The following is a 19,265-nucleotide window of genomic DNA, read 5'->3' as shown; positions in this document are numbered from 1 at the left end:
AGGAAGATCTTCTCGGTTTCTGCTATTAAAAAAAGAGGGTGGCTCGGTACACAAGGCATCCCGTATTCACGCAGGGTCCGAGGAAGGGCCGCACCCAAGGGGTATGATGTAGACAGTCTATTCTAATACAAGTATTAATGGCTTACTTTGTCTAACATTTGTTTCTTTCTTGGAAAATAGCTAGAAATATTAAACCAGAATCAGATGATGGAAAAACAAGGAATATCATTCTTAGAGTGTTGAAAACCTCTACAATGTAACACAAGTTGTGTACACTAAAAATAGGGGACATATATCATGTACATAATCAGTGAAATCAATTCAAGGGCTCAACCAACATCTCCATTGTAGTTCTTCCTAATGATCTTAAAGTGTGTATTCCATACTCTAAATCTGAATCACAAGTTATTGCAATCCAATCGTTATCTTCATCTTCATACTTCATAGAATAACTTCCAATAAGTACTAATTTCAATCTCTTTTCAACTTCTGTTTCCAAATCAATTTTCCCCGATGAAAGAGAGAGCGGAAACCTTATGGTCACATCATTGTAAATTACCTTTACGCTCATGGCGTTGTCACTCTGAAATGTAGCCGTAGGTTTCTTCCTCTGATCAGTCAATGTAGCATGTGGCTGCAGGTCTTCTTGACTGGAATTCACTGACTGTTTTTCAACTCCTTTTACTGGTTTGCTTTCAGAAACAGAACATATGTCATTTGCAGACTTACAACGTGGCCACCTGTATATGTCGTAGTCTCTACACATGCGCTTCAAGGTAGTTCGAGCAACTGCAAGAAAAAATTACAACAACAGGAAGATCTTACTCATGTTGCATCAAACGTGGTGAATGTACATGGAGTTGCGAAATGCCTATATTGATAAGATATGCTTACCTCCTAAATCTTTTGCAGCATCAGAAAGTTTCTTTCCAAATTGTTGTTCTAGAACACTACGACTAATACCATAATCCTTTTCTATCCTCTTTATCCTTTTATGTTTCTCTGAACAATTATGGGAAATTGTACTCTCTTTGACATGCAGAGAACGCCTTTGTTTGTCCGCTACATCAGCTGCCTCCACTCTGTGTTGATATGCTAAATCTGGCTGTGTAGTTTCTCCTTTGTCCTTTTGACTGAAGATTCATTCGAGCATCCCATCCATAATCCACAGTTATAATTTCTTCAAAATCAGATGAACTCAAAGGATCAATATCAGAGAGTTGATTGAGGGTGTCATATTTTACCATCGAAGGAAGTTGATGCTGGCCTATGCCAAAGGACTTGAGTTCTTCATCAAGAGAAGCTTCATTGATAGACAAGTTTTTTTGCAAATTTTGCTCTGGATCAACAATAAATGTTGCAAATATGTCTGAATCAGTATAGGAAACTTCATTCTCCTTGAAATTTACAAAATTCCTTTCTTTGTCCACCGCATCAGCTTCCTCAACTCCTTGTTGGTGTGCTGAATTTAGCAGCACAGATTCTTCTTTATTCTCTAATTCCAAAATCTTTTGAGAAATAGCAATACCATGTATACCAGGGGTATCCTTTGTAATTTCCATGGAATGAGCTGCTATATCAGTTGAACTTGAAGCTCCTAAATCAGCGGATTCTTGATTCAAGGAATCAAAATGCATCAGTTTTTTGTTTCCCTTTGGTTCAACCACTGGTTGTGGTTGGCTTATCTCAAAGAAATCAAGCCCATCAACAAGAGCAGTTCCGATAACCTCAACAAAAAAGCTTGGTCCTGAATCTAGAGAAAAGCTTGGAAGTTGTTCTCCAATTGTGGCTAATAGCTTGCTCAAGAAACTTTGCGGATTTCCATCGAGTGCCTCATCACGAGGTAAAAAGAATTCTAGTACCATGCAGCTCACATTCTTCAGTCTCACAAAAATTGCAAAACAGGCGGTAAATCCAGCAGAGCGTGCAATTGGTACTAAGGGGTAAAAATCTATGCTTAATTGAGTTATATCTCTGCAAAAGCATGAACCCTTTGATGAAAACACTTTTCCAACCAATCCTTGCCCAATCCGTACATGATGTAGGTCACTAATAGCCAAAAATTCAAGAGGTGCTATATCATCACCCCAATATTTTGTTGGGGCCGAGGTGATCAACATTTCTGTTCTACTTGAATCAAGCACAGGAATCCAAGTTTGAGCAAAGAGTAACTTGTGAGTCTTACATGTTACTTCCAAAGCCTCCTTTACTTTAGCAAGTTCCTGCTCCCATACTTCTTGTATCTGCTTTGAGTAAATTAAATTACATCAACGGAATGGAAAGAGGAAAAGAGAGAGATTGAAGGGGTTCATGCATTGTTCAAGATAAATGTTCAATGAGAGGAGTTTACCTCTTGAGGGCATGCTAACCATGAAGGAATGAGAGCCAGACCCATTGTCTGCAAATAACATAAGTTTCAGGGCAGTAGGAAATATAACAAACAGCAAACTAGGCTGTAAAATATAGAGGAAATCTAATTTCAAGGAAGCATCTGATACAAGTTTAGACATTCAATTATGTGGAGAATGTTTCCAAGTTGTTTGGGACTGAGCCGTCGTTGTAGTTGTTATTGTTGTTGATGAGCAATCCAACGAGGATAGAAGATTAAGAACTACAATTTTATGAGAAACCAACTATAATAATTTCTGATCCATGAGACGTTGTTTGATTGTGTGAAAAATAGTCATTTCTTTCTGGACATCTCTCGTTACACCATCCAATGCTACTCTTAAGTGTCAAATATCAATAGTAGAAAGTAGTTCATCAATAACCAGAAAAACATGTATTACCGCTGTTCCATGATTTTAGCCACATTCGACTTTCTCTTTAATAATATGGTAAAACTAAGACATGTAAAACATAGAATTTTAAAGTGAGTTTTTAACTTTCAAATACTAAACAAATTTACATTTAGAAGGTCCATTTGACGTCTCTCAAGCTTCACTCTGAAAACACAAGGAAATTTGGTGTGATCTTTGACATATAGCTATGTTATTGGTGGAACATAAGAGGTGCTAATATCATGAAAACGGGGTGGTGATTTGACGTTCAGCAACGAATTCATCTTCCCACCAGATTGTAAACAACCCACTCGAAGCAATACAGAGTATCTCCTCTCACCCTTATTTTCATAATTTCCACCAAAGTCAACGCAGAAAATAACAATGGTACAGACGGAGTAACCATCAAAAGTGGTTATTCTCAGGACTCCTAACCCTGATTCTTGAAATGTTTCACTTTCAAGTTGGTAAGCAAAATTTTCAAGGCTATAAAAAATTTCACTTGCCCAAGTTACTTGATGTAGTAAAATCTTGAAAACTTCATTTATTTAATTGAAATCTGAGTGAAAACATGCATGTTGTGTGACGTCTGTTTACCAAGGTTTTTCAATACTCACAGAATTACTTCTTGAGAACATTGCATTTACTACCGTCCTGTTTTGTTGAAAATGGTTGACCACAACTTAAGGAAAACCCATAAAAACAGACTATATCCAACAAGTTCCTGGGATGCCTAGTCCTCCACATTGGGTACATAATACAAAATTTACACTATTGGTTGTAGCTGGTCGACTGTCTTATTTACTGAGTAACTAGTTCCTGTTATCACAGTTAGTCGTACTTATCTTTTTAAGTGACCAAACATATAGAGTTCCTTTAACAAAGGCAGTGTATAAAAGTTAAACTCTAAGAAAAGTAGGGGCATATAGGATATACCTTAAGAATTCTGTGATTGTTGATGAAACGGTCTAAGATAGAGCAAAGATCAAGACCTTCATTTGCGTCGAATACATATTCCAGTACGCCAATGCAATGGTCCCCTGAACTCTCAAACACTGGCACAGTCCAATAACTACCTACTCCCAAACACATTGCAAAATTGCGCAAAGGGTATTCATCCATGTAATAGTATCTGACATGAGGGCTGAATTCAGGCATTCCACTTCTGAAGACACGGGCTGGACGGCCATGGACATGGATGCGTTTAGCTGCAGCGATATCTGTGGTGTCGACTGAAGCTATAGTATGGAGACACACACGCCTGTACGCCCACAGACCCTCGTGAATCTTGCCATTAAGAGCAAAAGGCTGGTCTGCTGTTGTTAAAAAAGTCTGCACCCCATTAATCCTTATAGGTGCCCAAAATTGAATCAAACAAGTTCCTTGAACATCAAGAAGCTCAACTAGATTCTTGATTGTCAATCTGTTTATTTGACTGTCACCATGTGTATCAGTGTGAGTAGAATCTCCTATCCAATGAAAAAAGTTGGACAACATTGATGTCAAAGAATTTCAAAACAACACAACAATAACAACTATTACGCCGCAATCCAAGCAAGTTGGGCTATAGGAATCTCCATTTGCTCCATTTAATCTCATCTTAATTAGACCAATATTATACAAAATGAAAATAGAATGTACTCTCTTTGTTCCATTTTACGTGGCATACTTTCCTTTTTAGGCTGCCCAAAAAGAATGACAATTTTTTATATTTACAAACAATTTAACTTTTGACGAAGTAGCTAGTTAACTGAGAGGCTATGGTCAAAGGCGAGTGGCAGCATTCATGAGCTGCTAGTTTAATAGTACCTCAGAGACAAGCAGTGGTGTAGCTACATAGAGTGAAGGGTGTTCAATTGAACACCCTTCATCGAAAAAATTATACTGAGTATATAGAAAATTATACTATGTATACATATCAAAAATTACTTTCTATACATATATATTAAACCTTGAACACCCTTTTCAAAATTCTTGGCTTCCCCACCGGAGGCAGGTTCGAGATGAGTCGCTAGTTTAACTGTCCCTCGAAGACACGCAGTGGTGTAGCCACATAGAGTGAAGGGTGTTCAGTCGAACATCCTTCATCGGAAAAATTATACTACATCCTTCATCGGAAAAATTATACTGAGTATATAGAAAATTATACTATGTATACATATCAAAAATTACTTTCAGTACATATATATATATCAAAAATTACATATTAAACCTTGAACAACCTTTTCAAAATTCTTAGCTTCGCCACTGGAGGTAGGGTGGAGAAGTACTTCTCATTTTACCCTTAGCTAAATGATTTATAGTCATACAAATGTCTATAAACTTGTTTTAGACCACAAATTCAAAAATCTTTCAAATAGTGACACACAAATTGATGAAAAAGCGAAAACCCAAAAAACCACACATGCACAAAACAGAGAGATAGAAGAACTCACTGAGAAATTGGAAGAGAGATTTAACATGGTTCAGCTCCTCCCCATTACGATTAGCCCAGAAAACCCACCGATTTATAATTCCATCACCTTGTTTTCTGTAAGAAAATTTGAGTTCAACAGGCATTATGAAAAAACTTAATTATCAGCAGCAGAAAGAAATCAAGACTGATGAATTAAAAGAAAGCAAAACTTGTAGTTTTTTTTGTGTAGTCCACATAGATTAGTGCTGTGCTGTATTAATTTTCTTTACTACTTACCCTGCTCAAATGATCCAAAAGGTCAAAGTATACTCTGAGCTGTGTGTAAAGGAGGATATCACGTTTATGCTTTTCGACTCAGCTGTAATTGGATGCTAGGATTATTTTATACTGCGACTTTCCTATGACTTAGAATGAATGCCATTTTCTGATTTCAGTTTGTAAATATGCTCATGCACCTGTATAACTTAAATTCATTTCGAGTTTAACTTCTAATATAGACAGGGTAAAAAATATTTATAAATCCTTTAATAAACATTACCTTTTATTAATAGTAATGGCCGAGCTAGAAATTTTACTTGGGTATCAAAATATAAAAGTAAGTACACGTAGAGGCGGACCCACGGATACACTTTTGTATTCAACCAAAATTTATTTTGTATATAGTATGTCTGTTACTAATATGTCACTATTTTTTAAAAACATTTACATGCATATATGCAATTTTTGTCTAACTTTATGGGTGTCGGTGACCCCTCTTGATATAGCATAAGTGTGCCTCTAGACCTGGGTACATGAAGAAGCTAAAGGGACTCAAGATATAATAAATATACAATAATAATAACATGCCCAATATATTCCCACGGTATGGGGTACCCTGTAGAGGTATATAATAAATATACATAAAAATAAAATTTTGAACTAGTTACACAGTGTAATTTTTCTATAAAGGGGTGTCAATTTCACACCAGTGTCAGAGCCATCTTATATCAAGGATTGTCAATGACACCCCTCACGGGTAAAATTATATTGTGTAGTTAGGTAATTTTATTTTTATATGTATACATACTATATATTGAATATCCTTGACTTTTTCATATATTTACCTTTTTATATTTTGACACTTCTTAATGAAAATTCTAATTTCGTCGTTGTTTGACTCTCTTTAAACTAAATTGGCTCCACCACTGATATAAAAGAATATTTAAGTTGCAACAGTATATACTTAAATTCAATAAATACATTTTGTGAAAAAAGTACACGTAGCTCTTCTAAGATTCCCATTAGTAACAAGTATTTCCCCGAGTCCGGAACCAAAATAATGAGTTTTTGGACTCAAGACACAAATATAGGTGGAAAAAAAACTTAGTAATCAAAATACATATAGCGCCCTTTTAAAGGGCGTTATACGTGAATATGAAAAGACGGGTAAGTATAACGCCGTTTATTAAGATGCTATACATATTTTGTGGGCCCGCCAATAATTATTTTGCGCTTAACTGACATAACAATAAATCAAATGGGTATAGTGCCCTTATTTAAGGCGCTATACCTAAAAAAATACGACCCCTCGGATTGGGCATTGCCTTATTTAAATACGTTAAGGATTTTGTAAAAATCCATTTAGAAAAATTTTCAAGTCTTGTTAAATTTTTCTTTGTTAAGTTGTTTTGCATTTTGTCATAATGTCTGAAGAAGAAAAAATTAGGGTTTCATTATATTGGGGGGAGGGGGGAGGGTGAGGTTGTGGTGGCGAATAACTCAGTAAGCTATAGTTTATCTCCACAGTGTCATGTTAAGTTGCCACTTACAATGGAGTATGATAGATTGATATCGTTGTTATGTAAAAAATGAGTGTGAGCAAACGTTCGGTGAACCTAAAAGTAACCAGAAGATATCTGTATTCCGTCATTCCGCAAGGGGTTGCTTGTTATGCTGAGTTTAACATCGAGGATGATGAAACTCTGAGTGATTTTTTGAGTACTCCGGATGAATACCGAAAATTTCTTTTGATAAAAATATTGGAAATGTACGTCAAGGCTGAAGACGTTCGCAATAATGAGGTTGCGCAAAGCAGGGATATCCCTCAGTCATCGGGTGGTTATTTTGGAATAGTTTTAGCCGAACAGGTTCCGGCTGAAAGAGTTTGGCTTGATCTAAACTTATCTCTACGGGCGAATGAGGAGAGAGAAAATAATTTCTCTCCTACTTTACATGATCCACAAAACGAGTGGTAAACTTCAATTTTCCTTTGTGTTACGATGTTTATTTTTATTGTATTGAATTTGTATTAATACTCATATATTCTATAATGGGTACCCGCCAGATATAAATTTTATAAGTTATGAACCAACACCCAGTTAGAATATGCGTAGTTCTGGTGTGTTGAATCATGGTGGCCTATCCGAGAGTCATCACCAACAGGATGATGTCCATCATGGGATGTTAACACATTACGATTTGTAAGTGAAGTGATATAGCTATATGTAAAGTATTTATCAATTTGAGTAACTCATTATTTTGTTGGTTGTGCAGTGAAAACGAGTAACTTGAACGTCATGTCCTGGCTCAATTGCCCGAAGATGACATATTTAATCGGGATCTGGCAGATGCACAGAGTCAGAAAGAACACAGTGATTATGAAAACAATGCTGATGAGTCCGGAGATGACACACCCTTCCTTGATGAGGGTGATGATGAGGAGGAAGAGAATGCTGGACCTGATTTGACGAGGGAGCATGCTCCACCCCCCGTTAGACCAAGAGTGTACGAGTCCCATGTGTCGTTTCATTCAAGGGAGATTCCCTACCTTGATCATTTACCAAGTATGCCGGATGTGGATGCCCTCACAAGGGATACTGATAAAATTCGGACAGCAATGTGGGATGCGTCTAAACCAACGGTGCTGTCAAAGGGCATGCTTTTTCCTGATAAAGCGCACCTAAGCAGGGCGGTGAAAATATACAGCGTATAAGAGTGTCGTGAGATGATGGTATGTGAGTCAACTCCGGATGTATACAAGGTTGTTTGATGTAGATGGTTTACGGGTTGTAATTGGATGATGCGTGCGAAGAAGAAGAAAACAAATATATGGGTTATGGGTAAATACATTGGCACCCACAATTGTGAAATGGACATATTTAGTGGGAATCACTTCAACTTGGATGTTGACTTGATTTCTCTTATCTTGGTTTCACACATTGAAGCGTTCAAAAGGTACAAGATCAAAGAGTGTATTACATCCGTCCACCAGGAATATAGGTGTATCATTACTAAAAGAAAGATATTTCTCCGGCGCAAACGTGCATTTGAAATTATTTATGGTAACTGGGATAAGTCATTTGCATCTCTACCCAGGTACATGGCCGCATTGCAACACTTTAATCCCGGGACTGTTATTGAATGGAAGCTTGAGCAGAGTCCGAAAATACCAGAATATATATTCAGATACGTGTTCAGGGCATTTAAACAGCAATTGATGGTTTTGTGCATTGCCGTCCGGTAATATCCATAGATGAGACTCATGTGTATGGAAAGTATGATATCAAGCTGTTGATCGTCATTGCAGTAGATGCTAATGGAAGTATATTTTCCTTAGCTTTTGCTATTTGTGCCAATGAAAGCCAAGAGACGTGGACACTATTTTTGAACCACTTGAAAGAGCACGTTATCAAACAACGTTTAGGTATTTGTCTAATATCTGATCGGCATGGTGGTATTTTAAGTTCTGTACAGAATTTGCGTGCATGGCAGGAACCGTATGCCTACCACCGTTACTGTGTGAGGCTCCTGAAGGCCAATTTCCAGAAGGCATATCCCAACAAGGATTTGCATGATTTAATGTGGATGGCTGCAACATATCACCAAGAGTGTAAATTCAGGAGGTGCATGGAATCTATCAGGCAGGAAGACGAGGGAGCCTATCGTTGGTTGATGCGACATGAGCTTGACAAGTGGACTTTGCATGTGGATGGTGGCAGAAGATGGAAATTCTGACTACAGATGTGTCAGAGTCTTTCTACGGGTTATTGAAGTCTGCACGAAGATTGTATGTCATTGCCATGGTGCGGATGTCATTCAAGCTGATGGCAGAGAGGTTTATTGAAAGGGATACATATACATCGTCATTGATGAAAAAGGGTGTTGAATTTATGCCAATACCAATGAAAAGATTTGAGAAATATAGGAAGCGAGCACATTGGCATTCATTTTTGCAGTATTGCAACGAGCAAAATATTTTTGAAGTTTGCACCACTATCCATCACAACGGGGGGAATAATACACACCGTAAATGAATTCAGAAGGTTATGCTCTTGTGGGAAATGGTCCATCTACCACATGCCGTGCTCACATGCCATCAAGTGCTTTCAACATACAAGTTTAGGGCCAACCAACTACGTTGATAAAGAATATAGTATTGCTGCATACTTAAACACCTATAGTGGACAGTTGCAGCCAGTGGGTACTGAGTATTATTGGCCGCCGGAACCATTTAAAATGGTGTGTAACAAGAAGTTTTTGTGTCAGCGATAAGTGCAAAAAAGAACGCATATACAGAACCAAATGGATGTTGGTGATACTATTTATGCGCGCAGATGTGGCATATGCTCGCAAATAGGACACGACTATCGTAAATGTCCTTCAGTTGGTTTGGGTGGTGGTGGTAATCTAGCTCCTGGTGGAAGTTCATCTAATGTACCCAACTATCAAGGATACACGTAGTGTTTTGTTTCCGTAATGTGGTTGTAATAAGTGTATGTACTTGGTTATCTTGCAGAATGTATGAAATAAAATTATGTTTCCATTCCTGTTAAATCTTATTGATATTTTACATTAATACTTCAGTACAACAATTTAACTTAAATGGCATTCCCGATGAAAAGTCGGGTAACGCTGCGGTACCAGCCCATATAATCATGCTCAGTCTCCATCCGGTCAGGTGGAGGGGGACGGAATCAGGTCATGTCGCTGGTCCCAAGTGTCAATCTGTGCCTATAGCCATGTGATAAGTAGGGATTTTGACCAATTATTTGCTCTCTTTTAACTGTGATTTAGCTCAAAAATGCTTAAAGGCATTCCCGGAAACTAACAAAATGTGCTTACTTGCAAGAATATTGGGATATGAGCCAAAGAAGTCAAAATCAACTCATAAAGGAGTCAAAAGTGAATAAGAACCAAAAAAGGGCAAAAAGGCCAGCAGTGCGGACCGCACAATTCTAGTGCAACTGCAGAGAGGAGATTCAGAAAATAGTATTTGAGCAAGCTGAAGGAGTGCAGAACGCACAAAAATTGTGCGGCCGCAGAATATCAAGTGCAGTCACACTCACTATTATGCGGTCAGCAGGAGTGAAGAATCAGAGAGTTGGATTCAAGTTCAAAGTCAAGGAGTGCGGACCGCATCATTTTTAAGTGATCACACAATCAGAAGTGCGGCCACACTCGTTTTTATACGGACCGCAGAAGCCCCGAAGGCCGAAGTTCCAAGCCCAAAATTCCAAGAATGCGGACCGCACAATAATTGTGAGGCCGCAGAAGCTCAATGTGCGGACCGCACCAGAATTATACGGCCGCACAATCTCCGCAGGGGCAATTTTGTCAGATATTTTTAGCTTAGTATAAATAGAACTTTTTGTCATTTTTAGGTGAAGTGATGTTATAGAAGAGCACTTGAGCTGTTTTCTTTGATATTTTGAGGATTGTTGTATTAGATTAACATCTATACATTGGATTTTCTTTTCCTAATCAATTAATATGCATTCTATCTTAATTTCTTCTTTGATTTCTGTACTTTTCATGAGTAGCTAAATTTAGCTAGGGTTATGACCCAACCCTAGTGTGGGTATTTGATGGGTGTTTAATTTAGGGCTTATTTTTTATTGAGATAGTGATATTTAGCCTTGTTCATGATTGAATCCTAGAATCAATGGTTGCAAGCATTGATTCATGCCTATTCGACTTAGCCTCTACTTGAGAAAGAGAGACTAAGTCTAGGAAAACTTGGCTAACAAGAAATTGAGGTAAACTCAAGAAATTGATAGCCCCAATTAAAGGGTTAAACCTAGAGATAGCAATACCCGACTTGAACTAATATCACTTGTATTGTGCAAATACCCAATTGGACTTGAGAAAGCCAAATTGGGCACAATCACTCAAACTACCAAGAGGTATAGAGTGAGTACCCGGATGCGATTGCTACATCACGACCCCAACTAATTAAATTTTCCCTGGAGTTTACAACCCATTAGATAACCACCTAGGTAGAAGTCACGACCCTAGTCCCTTTTAATTATTTGAAAAACTCAAAACCAAAAATATTGTCCTTAGTTTTATACTTGCAAACAATATAGTAAAGTAGAACTAGAACACCAATCAGGTTATGGAAATGTAATTGGAGCCAAAACTTGTAATTAACTTAGATATACACCTAATCCCATATTCTAACTCCCTGTAGATTCGATCCCGACCTTCGTTGGATTTATTATTGCATCGACTGCCTCACTACCTAATTATGGTGTGGGTTTGGTCGAGCTCAAGTTTTGACGCCGTTGCCGGGGAGTTAAACGGATTTAGCTATATATCTAGGTATTTGTGTGTTTTGTCTTTCTTTCCTTCCAAATCACTAATTTTGTTTGTGAATTGCTTTTAGGTATAAAATGGCCCTTAACAACGACCCCCTCGAAAATTTACCATTGGGGGATGAGGTAGATGATGATCAAGTGGATGAGGTTCATCCCGAGTCTCAAGTAAACAGGCGAGGCCGACCGCCTAATGATAATGTCCCAAACCCTCCCCCATCTCCACCAAGAGCAGTGCAGCGGGTGTTGCTGAATGAGGGCTATGCAAGTGCAATAGTCCCGCCCCGAATTAGGGCGGGAAACTTCCAAATAAGCAACGTGATGCTTACACTGCTTAAGCAGCGGGGTTTCTTCACCATAGCTCCACACCAAAATGCCTACAAGCATCTCAAGGGTTTTTTCGATACTTGTTGGGGGAGCAAGCAAACAAATGTCTCCGAGGATGCACTGCGGTTAAGGCTATTTCCCTTTTATCTACGGGGAAAGGCTTTGGACTGGTTAGAGAGATTGCCAAATCATTCCATCCACATTTGGGATGAGTTGGCCGAGAAGTTCATTGCCAAATTATTCTCTCTGAGGCACATGGCTATACTAAGGGATGAAATTCTAGCTTTCAAACAAGAGCCCAATGAACCATTAGACGAGATTTGGGAAAGATATCGTACCATGGTCAAAGAATGCCTGAACAATGATATGACCGAGGCCATGATCCAACAGACCTTCTATAGGGGGGTCAACATAACAAATCAGTGTGTGGTAAAGTAACTCGCTGGGGGTAACTTCATGAATACGCCTTACTTTGAAGCTTGTGAAATCTTGGATGAGATGGAGGACACCTCTTCGGCATGGCAAAGTAGAGCCAATGTTCCTCAGGGTGACCCAAATGTTATTCACCTACACAAGGAGCTACATGATCATGGGCAAGCTATTGCAGAGTTGACAACCAGCATGAACCAATTGGCCAAGGCTCAACTTCAACAGGTTCAAGGGCTGAAACAGGTGAATGCTATGGAAGGGGTGAACATGATGGTAAACAAGAGACGACAACGAGGTCAACAAGTACAAAACCATCCGGAACAATTTGAGCAAAGTAATAGTGGGTATAATAAAGATGATTCATGTGATGAGCAAGATGAAGAGGTTCAATATGTCAACAATTATCAAGGTCAAAGAAGCAATGCTCCAAATCAACAACAATGGAGATCACAAGGAAACCAAGGAAATTTGAACAACCAAGGCCACCAAGAAAATTGGAGTGGTGGAAACAACAATAATCAAAGCAATTGGGGTAATCAAGGTAATCAAGGCAATTGGGGAGGAAATAATCAAGGTAATTGGGGTGGTAACAATCAAAACAATTGGGGAGGCAACAATAATAAAGGGGGTTGGAACAATAGCAATCAAGGAAATCGGGGGTCGGGCTTTCAGAGATCCCCAATGTATCAACAACCAAACAACCCGCCTCCATATCCGTCGCAAGGTCCTAGTTCTTTCAATAGTGAAATGGGATGGATTGAAAACATGTTTAAGCAAATGATGGAGAAAAACACCGACTCTGATGCCCAATTAGCCTCCCACAACACTTCTATCCGCAACTTGGAGGTTCAACTTAGCCAAATTTCTCAAGCTTTAAATACTCGCCCAAAGGGGGAACCACCTAAAGATAAGATGGTGAACCCGAAAGGTAGGAATACGGGGCATCTAATGGCCGTAACAACAAGAAGTGGGAGAGGTGGAGTTGCTAGTACCTCAAACCAAAGAAGACATGTGGGTGATGATATGTTGGTGCAAGATGATGATGAGCCAAGCAATGATGTTCAAGCTAATGAAGAAGCGAGGATTGATATTGATGAAAATGTGGAGGAGACGCAAGAAGATGTGAACTCGTCTAGGGAGCACGTGATTGACATGCCAGAGTAGTGCCAAAGGCTAAGGCACCAATGCCAATGCCTCCTCCTCCATACCCTCAAAGACTTGCAAAGCAAAACAATGAGAATCAATTCCAGAAATTCATTGATATGATAAAAAGTTTGTCCATAAATGTGTCGTTGGTTGAAGCCTTAGAACAAATGCCAGAATATGCCAAGTTCATGAAGGATTTGGTAACAAAGAAGAGATCAATGAACTGTGAAATGGTCAAAATGATATATCAAGTGAGTGCTATTGTGCACTCCATGGCTCCAAAGTTGGAAGACCCTGGTGCTTTCACAATCTCGTGCACTACTGGGAGTGCCGATTTTGCCAAAGCTTTATGTGACTTGGGGGCAAGCATTAACTTGATGCCCTATTCTGTGTTCAAAACATTGGGGATTGGGCAACCAAGACCCACATCCATGAGGTTGCAAATGGCAGATCGTACAATGAAAAAGCCATTGGGGATAATTGATGATATGTTAGTTCGGGTCGACAAGTTCATCCTTCCCACAGATTTTGTGATACTTGAATGTGAGGTTGACTACGAGGTGCCAATCATTTTGGGGAGATCTTTCCTTGCTACAGGAAAGGCCTTAGTTGATAAGGAAGCTAGCGAGCTCACCTTCCGGGTGGGCGATGAAAAAGTGGTGTTCCATGTTTGTAAATCAATGAGGTAGCCAAATAGCAACGAAGTGTGTTCGTTTGTGGATATTGTGACTGAAGTAATTGTCGGTGACACAAGTGCTATGATAAATGTTGAAGATACCTTGGAAGCTGTGTTGTTGAATCATGATGAGGATGAGAAGGCTTTGTAGATTGTGTCAATGCTTTGCAAGGAATGAGATCATATACTTATGAGCCCCGAAAACTTTCCTTGGATCTTAAAAATCGGAAGACTCCACCAACAAAGCCCTCAATCGAAGAGTCTCCCACCTTGGAGTTAAAGCCTTTGCCTTCACACTTCAGGTATGAGTTTCTAGGCCCTTGTTCCACTTTACCTGTTATTCTTTCCTCGTGCTTAACTAACGTGCAGGTAGATTCCACCCTTGCGGTGCTCAAAAGGAGGAAGAAAGCAATAGGTTGGACATTGGCATATTTAGGGTATAAGCCCCACCTTTTGCATGCACAAAATCATTTTAGAGGAGGATGCCAAACCCTCCGTGGAACATCAAAGACGATTGAATGAGGCCATGCAAGAGGTAGTAAAGAAAGAGATCATCAAGTGGTTGGATGTAGGGGTTGTTTACCCCATTTCCGATAGTTCGTGGACCTCGCCGGTGCAATGTGTTCCAAAGAAAGGGAGCATGACTGTGATAACAAATGACAAAAATGAATTGATCCCGACAAGAACTGTCACCGGGTGGAGAGTGTGCATGGATTAGAGGAAGCTCAACAAAGTTACTCTGAAATACCATTTTCTGCTTCCATTTCTTGATCAAATGTTGGATAGGTTAGCCGGACGTGCTTATTATTTCTTCCTTGATGGATATTCCGGGTATAATCAGATTCTTATTGCTCATGAAGACCAAGAGAAGACCACTTTCACTTGTCCCTATGGCACTTTTGTATTCTCGCGGATGCCATTCGGGTTATGCGATGCACCGACAAATTTTCAACGGTGCATGATGGCCATCTTCACCGATATGGTGGAGGACTTTCTCGAGGTTTTCATGGATGATTTTTCTGTCGTGGGGAATTCTTTTGAAGAGTGCTTGGATAACTTGGATAAGGTATTGGCATGTTGTGAGGAAACTAACTCGGTGTTGAATTGGGAAAAGTGTCACTTTATGGTCGAAGAGGGCATTGTCCTCGGTCACAAGATTACCAAGAATAGTATTGAGGTTGATAAAGCAAAAATTGAAGTGATATCCACACTCCCCCCCCAACTTCCGTAAAGGGAGTGAGGAGCTTTCTAGGTCATGCATGGTTTTACCGCCGATTCATCAAGGACTTTTCTAAGGTGGTAAACCTCTTGTGCAAACTCTTGGAGAAAGATACCAAGTTTCTTTTCAATGAAGATTATACAAAGGCATTTGAACTACTCAAGTATAAGTTGACTACCACTCTTATTATCACCATGCCAAATTGGAGCTTACCATTTGAGCTCATGTGTGATGCAAGCGATGTGGCAGTTGGAGAGGTATTGGGGAAACAAATTAACAAGATCTTTCATCTGGTCTACTATGCTAGCAAGACCATGAACGGGGCCCAAGTCAACTATACGGTGACCGAGAAAGAACTCCTAGCCATTGTCTTTGCTATAGAGAAGTTTCGCCCGTACCTAATGGGTACAAAGGTGATTATTCACACCGACCATGCGGCACTTCATTATTTGATGAGCAAAAAAGACTCTAAGGCAAGGTTGATGCGGTGGGTGCTTCTATTGCAAGACATTGATCTAGAGATTCAAGACCGCAAGGGTAGTGAGAATCAAGTGGTGGACCACTTGTCCCGATTGGAGGGGGAGGGGAGGCCATATGATGGCCTTGAGATCAATGATTCATTTCCTGACAAATAACTCTTTTCCATTTCTATGACTGGGATTCCATGGTTTGTCGATGTGGCCAACTATCTTATGAGTAGCATTGTTCTGAATGAGCTCTCTTCAAACCAAAGGAAGAAGCTCAAAGGGACTGCCTGGACTACTATTGGGATGAACCATATCTCTTCAAAATTTGTACTAATGGTGTTATCCGAAGATGTGTACCAGAAGAAGAACAATTGGGTATTCTTGAAGCTTTCCACTCTTCGCCATATGGTGGTCACCATGGTGGAGTGAGAACTGCTACAAAGGTGCTAAGCTGTGGATTATATTAGCCTACCCTTTACAAGGATGCTAGCGATCTCGTTAAGTGTTGTGATGAATGTCAAAGGGCCGGTGGGATCTCCAAGAAAAATGAGATGCCTCTCATCACCATCGTAGAGATTGATATTTTTGATGTTTGGGGCATTGATTATATGGGTCCGTTTGTGAGCTCATGTGGGAACACCTATATATTGGTAGTTGTGGATTACGTGTCCAAATAGGTTGAAGCTGTGGCTTTGCCCAACAATGAAGCTCGGAGTGTGGTAGCTTTCTTGAAGAAGAACATATTCACAAGGTTTGGTACTCCAAGGGCCATCATTAGTGATGGGGGATCACACTTTTGCAACAAAGCTTTTGATACTTTACTCTCTAAGTATGGTGTCACTCACAAAGTGTCGACCCCCTATCATCCTCAAGCAAGTGGACAGGTTGAAGTCTCCAACCGGGAGATCAAGAGTATTCTGTCAAAGACTATGAATGCCAACCGGACAGATTGGTCGAAGAGACTTGTCCGGCCGCACTCATTTTTTGTACGGTCCGCACTGATGAAACACCAGAGACCCCAGTAGTCTGAACCTAGGGCTGTGCAGCCACACTCAAAATTATATGGTCCGCACTTTTGGTTATGCGACCGCACTCAATTTTGTGCGGTCCGTACTGGGCAGTTTGCGGCCGCACTCACTTTTGTGCGGTCCGCACTGCCCTTTTTGAGACTGCTTTACTGCAGTTGTTATGCATGCACCTGTGATTTACAAATCTAACTGACTCTTATCCTTATGCATTGCAGACAATAGTTCGCTCATGTGGTAGAGGAGGCAGAACCTTCCCGAGGCCGAGGTCGATGTCGAGGTAAAAGTAACCTACCTCTAACACTTTAAAGGGTTATAAGTAAGAAAGCTATAACTAACAGACCTCCCGAACCCTCGGAAACCAGTTAGTATGTCCCATCTGGGGAAACTTCTGAGGGTAACTCCGTGCAATCATAGCCGAAATCCCAATCACAATAGTTTCCTGGTAGATTCCACCTAGTAGATAAGTCGTCTTCTTATGCCAGTTCCTCTGATGGTTCGGAAGAGGGTATTCAAGCCTCTGAGCCTTCTTTCTCACATGCTCTAGCTGATCCAATTAATGTGGATGATGATGATGTCCTATACGATGAGAGATGGGGGATACTACAATAGGAGGTTTGGAGAGATTAAAGAGACCATAGATATGGGAGGACAGATTCGTCAGTGCTGCTGCTTTTGCTTAATTTAGGGAATGGTGGTCGCAACGGTCACTCACTCTTGAGCGGCAGTTCTTGATGAAAGATCTAGATAAGTACAACCCCAATGTCCTCCGACAATTCCAGGAGCAAAAATGTTGGAAATGGTTCACCCACCGCATTATGGATGCCAATGAGCATTTGGTCAAGGAATTCTACACCAATATAGCTCATATCAAAAAGAGTACCAAGGTGACAAAATTTCAAAATTTGAAAATCAAGTTTGATGCCTGCACCTTGAACACGTATGTGGGGTTTGAGGAAGTGGAGGCAGTCCAATACATGGAGAAGCTGGATATGGATGATGCAGCTCGCCTATGGCTAGCTGATATTCTGGCAATTCGAGGGTCAACACCTCCGTGGCTCAGTGCAAGAGTTCCAATAATCCGAGCCACCCTAAACTTTGAAGCAAAAGGGTGGCAAACATTTGTATGTAGCCGCATTGATCCATGCCTCAACGAGAATAATCTTCCCCTTCCCCGTGCAGTCTTGGTAGCCTCAATTATGGCTGGGTACCCAATTAATGTGGGTGCTATCATGTACACAAACATCACTTTGGCTGTCCAAAAAGATGAAAGGTCCTACCCATACCCGAACTTCTTCACAGAGTACTTCAAGGACCAAGGGATGGATCCAAGGCATTATGACATCGAGGTGAAGGCCAAGAAGCCTTTCTCTTGGTACCAACTTCAGGGAACTGACAACCCGAAATTCAAGGGTAAAGCTACTACCTCTACTAGCCAGTCTGAGGAGCCAGCGGTAGTGGTTACTGATTCAGCTGCCGAGCCATCCACCACAACTGATACTTCTAGCGGGACAACAACCATGCCACCTTCATCTTCCGGATCACCTTCTTCTGCTAGACTATCAGTGCCATTATCAATGTCGGCTTCATCTACATATCCTCAGACTGTGCTGCGAGTCTCCCATATATTGGTGAGTCTGAACAACTGGATGCAAGCAACTACTACAAAGATGACTGATATATCCAGTGCTGTTTCAGCACAGTCCTCAGCCTCAGCAGCCCCAGCAGAGCCATAGGTACCTCCATCAGTAGAGGAAACATTGAAGAAGACTCTGGAGAACCAGAAGAATATTATTGATACTCTGGCGACGCATGGGAATATCGTTAAGGATTTGGGCAAACAAATCAAGAAGATACGTAGATCCCAGGCATCAAAAAAGTTGGTAGAGAAGCTGAGCAAAGAGGTTGCAAAGATTGCATCTGCCAGAGATCTTCCATTGGACTTGCTTATGGAGCAGATAGCCCCAGCACCAGAGGCAGCAGCCGGCCAGTCTGAGGAGTCGGTTGCGACTGCACATACTACTGAGATGATACAGATGCTCAGTAACCCAGTTGTCCCTCAGCCAGGAGATGATGACATATAGTTAGAGGATACAGAAGGTGTTGATGATCCCATGCAGACTGAGACCACATAGGGAGTTCTCTTGACTCTCTACCCCTTCCCTATTCCTATTTTTGTTAAGCATTAGGGACAATGCTTATTATTCA

The 19,265-nt window shown here is 40.3% G+C and overlaps 2 protein-coding genes across 2 annotated transcripts; one reads left to right on the top strand and one right to left on the bottom strand.

The window, feature by feature from the left end:
* Positions 1 to 208: 208 nt before the first annotated feature.
* On the bottom strand, positions 209 to 5,461 carry LOC104101142 (protein NLP3-like). Its single transcript, XM_009608563.4, has 5 exons — positions 5,216 to 5,461; positions 3,717 to 4,249; positions 2,351 to 2,398; positions 895 to 2,243; positions 209 to 789 (listed from the first exon to the last, which is right to left on the bottom strand). The coding sequence occupies exons 1-4, from the start codon at positions 5,337 to 5,339 to the stop codon at positions 1,068 to 1,070; spliced, it is 1,881 nt and encodes a 626-aa protein (XP_009606858.2). The 5' UTR covers positions 5,340 to 5,461; the 3' UTR covers positions 209 to 789; positions 895 to 1,067.
* A 7,090-nt stretch (positions 5,462 to 12,551) lies between these two features.
* Positions 12,552 to 14,497, top strand: LOC138902107 (uncharacterized). The gene is made up of 3 exons (XM_070189920.1): positions 12,552 to 12,933; positions 13,827 to 14,311; positions 14,360 to 14,497. Exons 1-3 carry the CDS (start codon positions 12,552 to 12,554, stop codon positions 14,495 to 14,497), a joined length of 1,005 nt encoding a protein of 334 aa, XP_070046021.1.
* Positions 14,498 to 19,265: the final 4,768 nt, after the last annotated feature.

Source organism: Nicotiana tomentosiformis, chromosome 11, assembly GCF_000390325.3.
Source record: "Nicotiana tomentosiformis chromosome 11, ASM39032v3, whole genome shotgun sequence".
Classification (NCBI taxonomy): Eukaryota; Viridiplantae; Streptophyta; class Magnoliopsida; order Solanales; family Solanaceae; genus Nicotiana; species Nicotiana tomentosiformis.
Note: the sequence above shows the minus strand (reverse complement) of the source record. Positions and strands in the feature narration are given on the sequence as shown.

Excerpts from the sequence above, each read along its gene's own strand:
- LOC104101142 (XM_009608563.4), bottom strand. The coding sequence starts at position 5,339 with ATGCCTGTTGAACTCAAATTTTCTTACAGAAAACAAGGTGATGGAATT. Across the intron at positions 2,399-3,716 it reads ACAATCACAGAATTCTTAAG|ACAATGGGTCTGGCTCTCAT; the intron begins GTATATCCTATA and ends TGTTATTTGCAG. Across the intron at positions 2,244-2,350 it reads GGTTAGCATGCCCTCAAGAG|ATACAAGAAGTATGGGAGCA; the intron begins GTAAACTCCTCT and ends TACTCAAAGCAG.
- LOC138902107 (XM_070189920.1), top strand. The coding sequence starts at position 12,552 with ATGAATACGCCTTACTTTGAAGCTTGTGAAATCTTGGATGAGATGGAG. Across the intron at positions 12,934-13,826 it reads ATATGTCAACAATTATCAAG|CCTTAGAACAAATGCCAGAA; the intron begins GTCAAAGAAGCA and ends CGTTGGTTGAAG. Across the intron at positions 14,312-14,359 it reads CTAGCGAGCTCACCTTCCGG|CCAAATAGCAACGAAGTGTG; the intron begins GTGGGCGATGAA and ends TCAATGAGGTAG.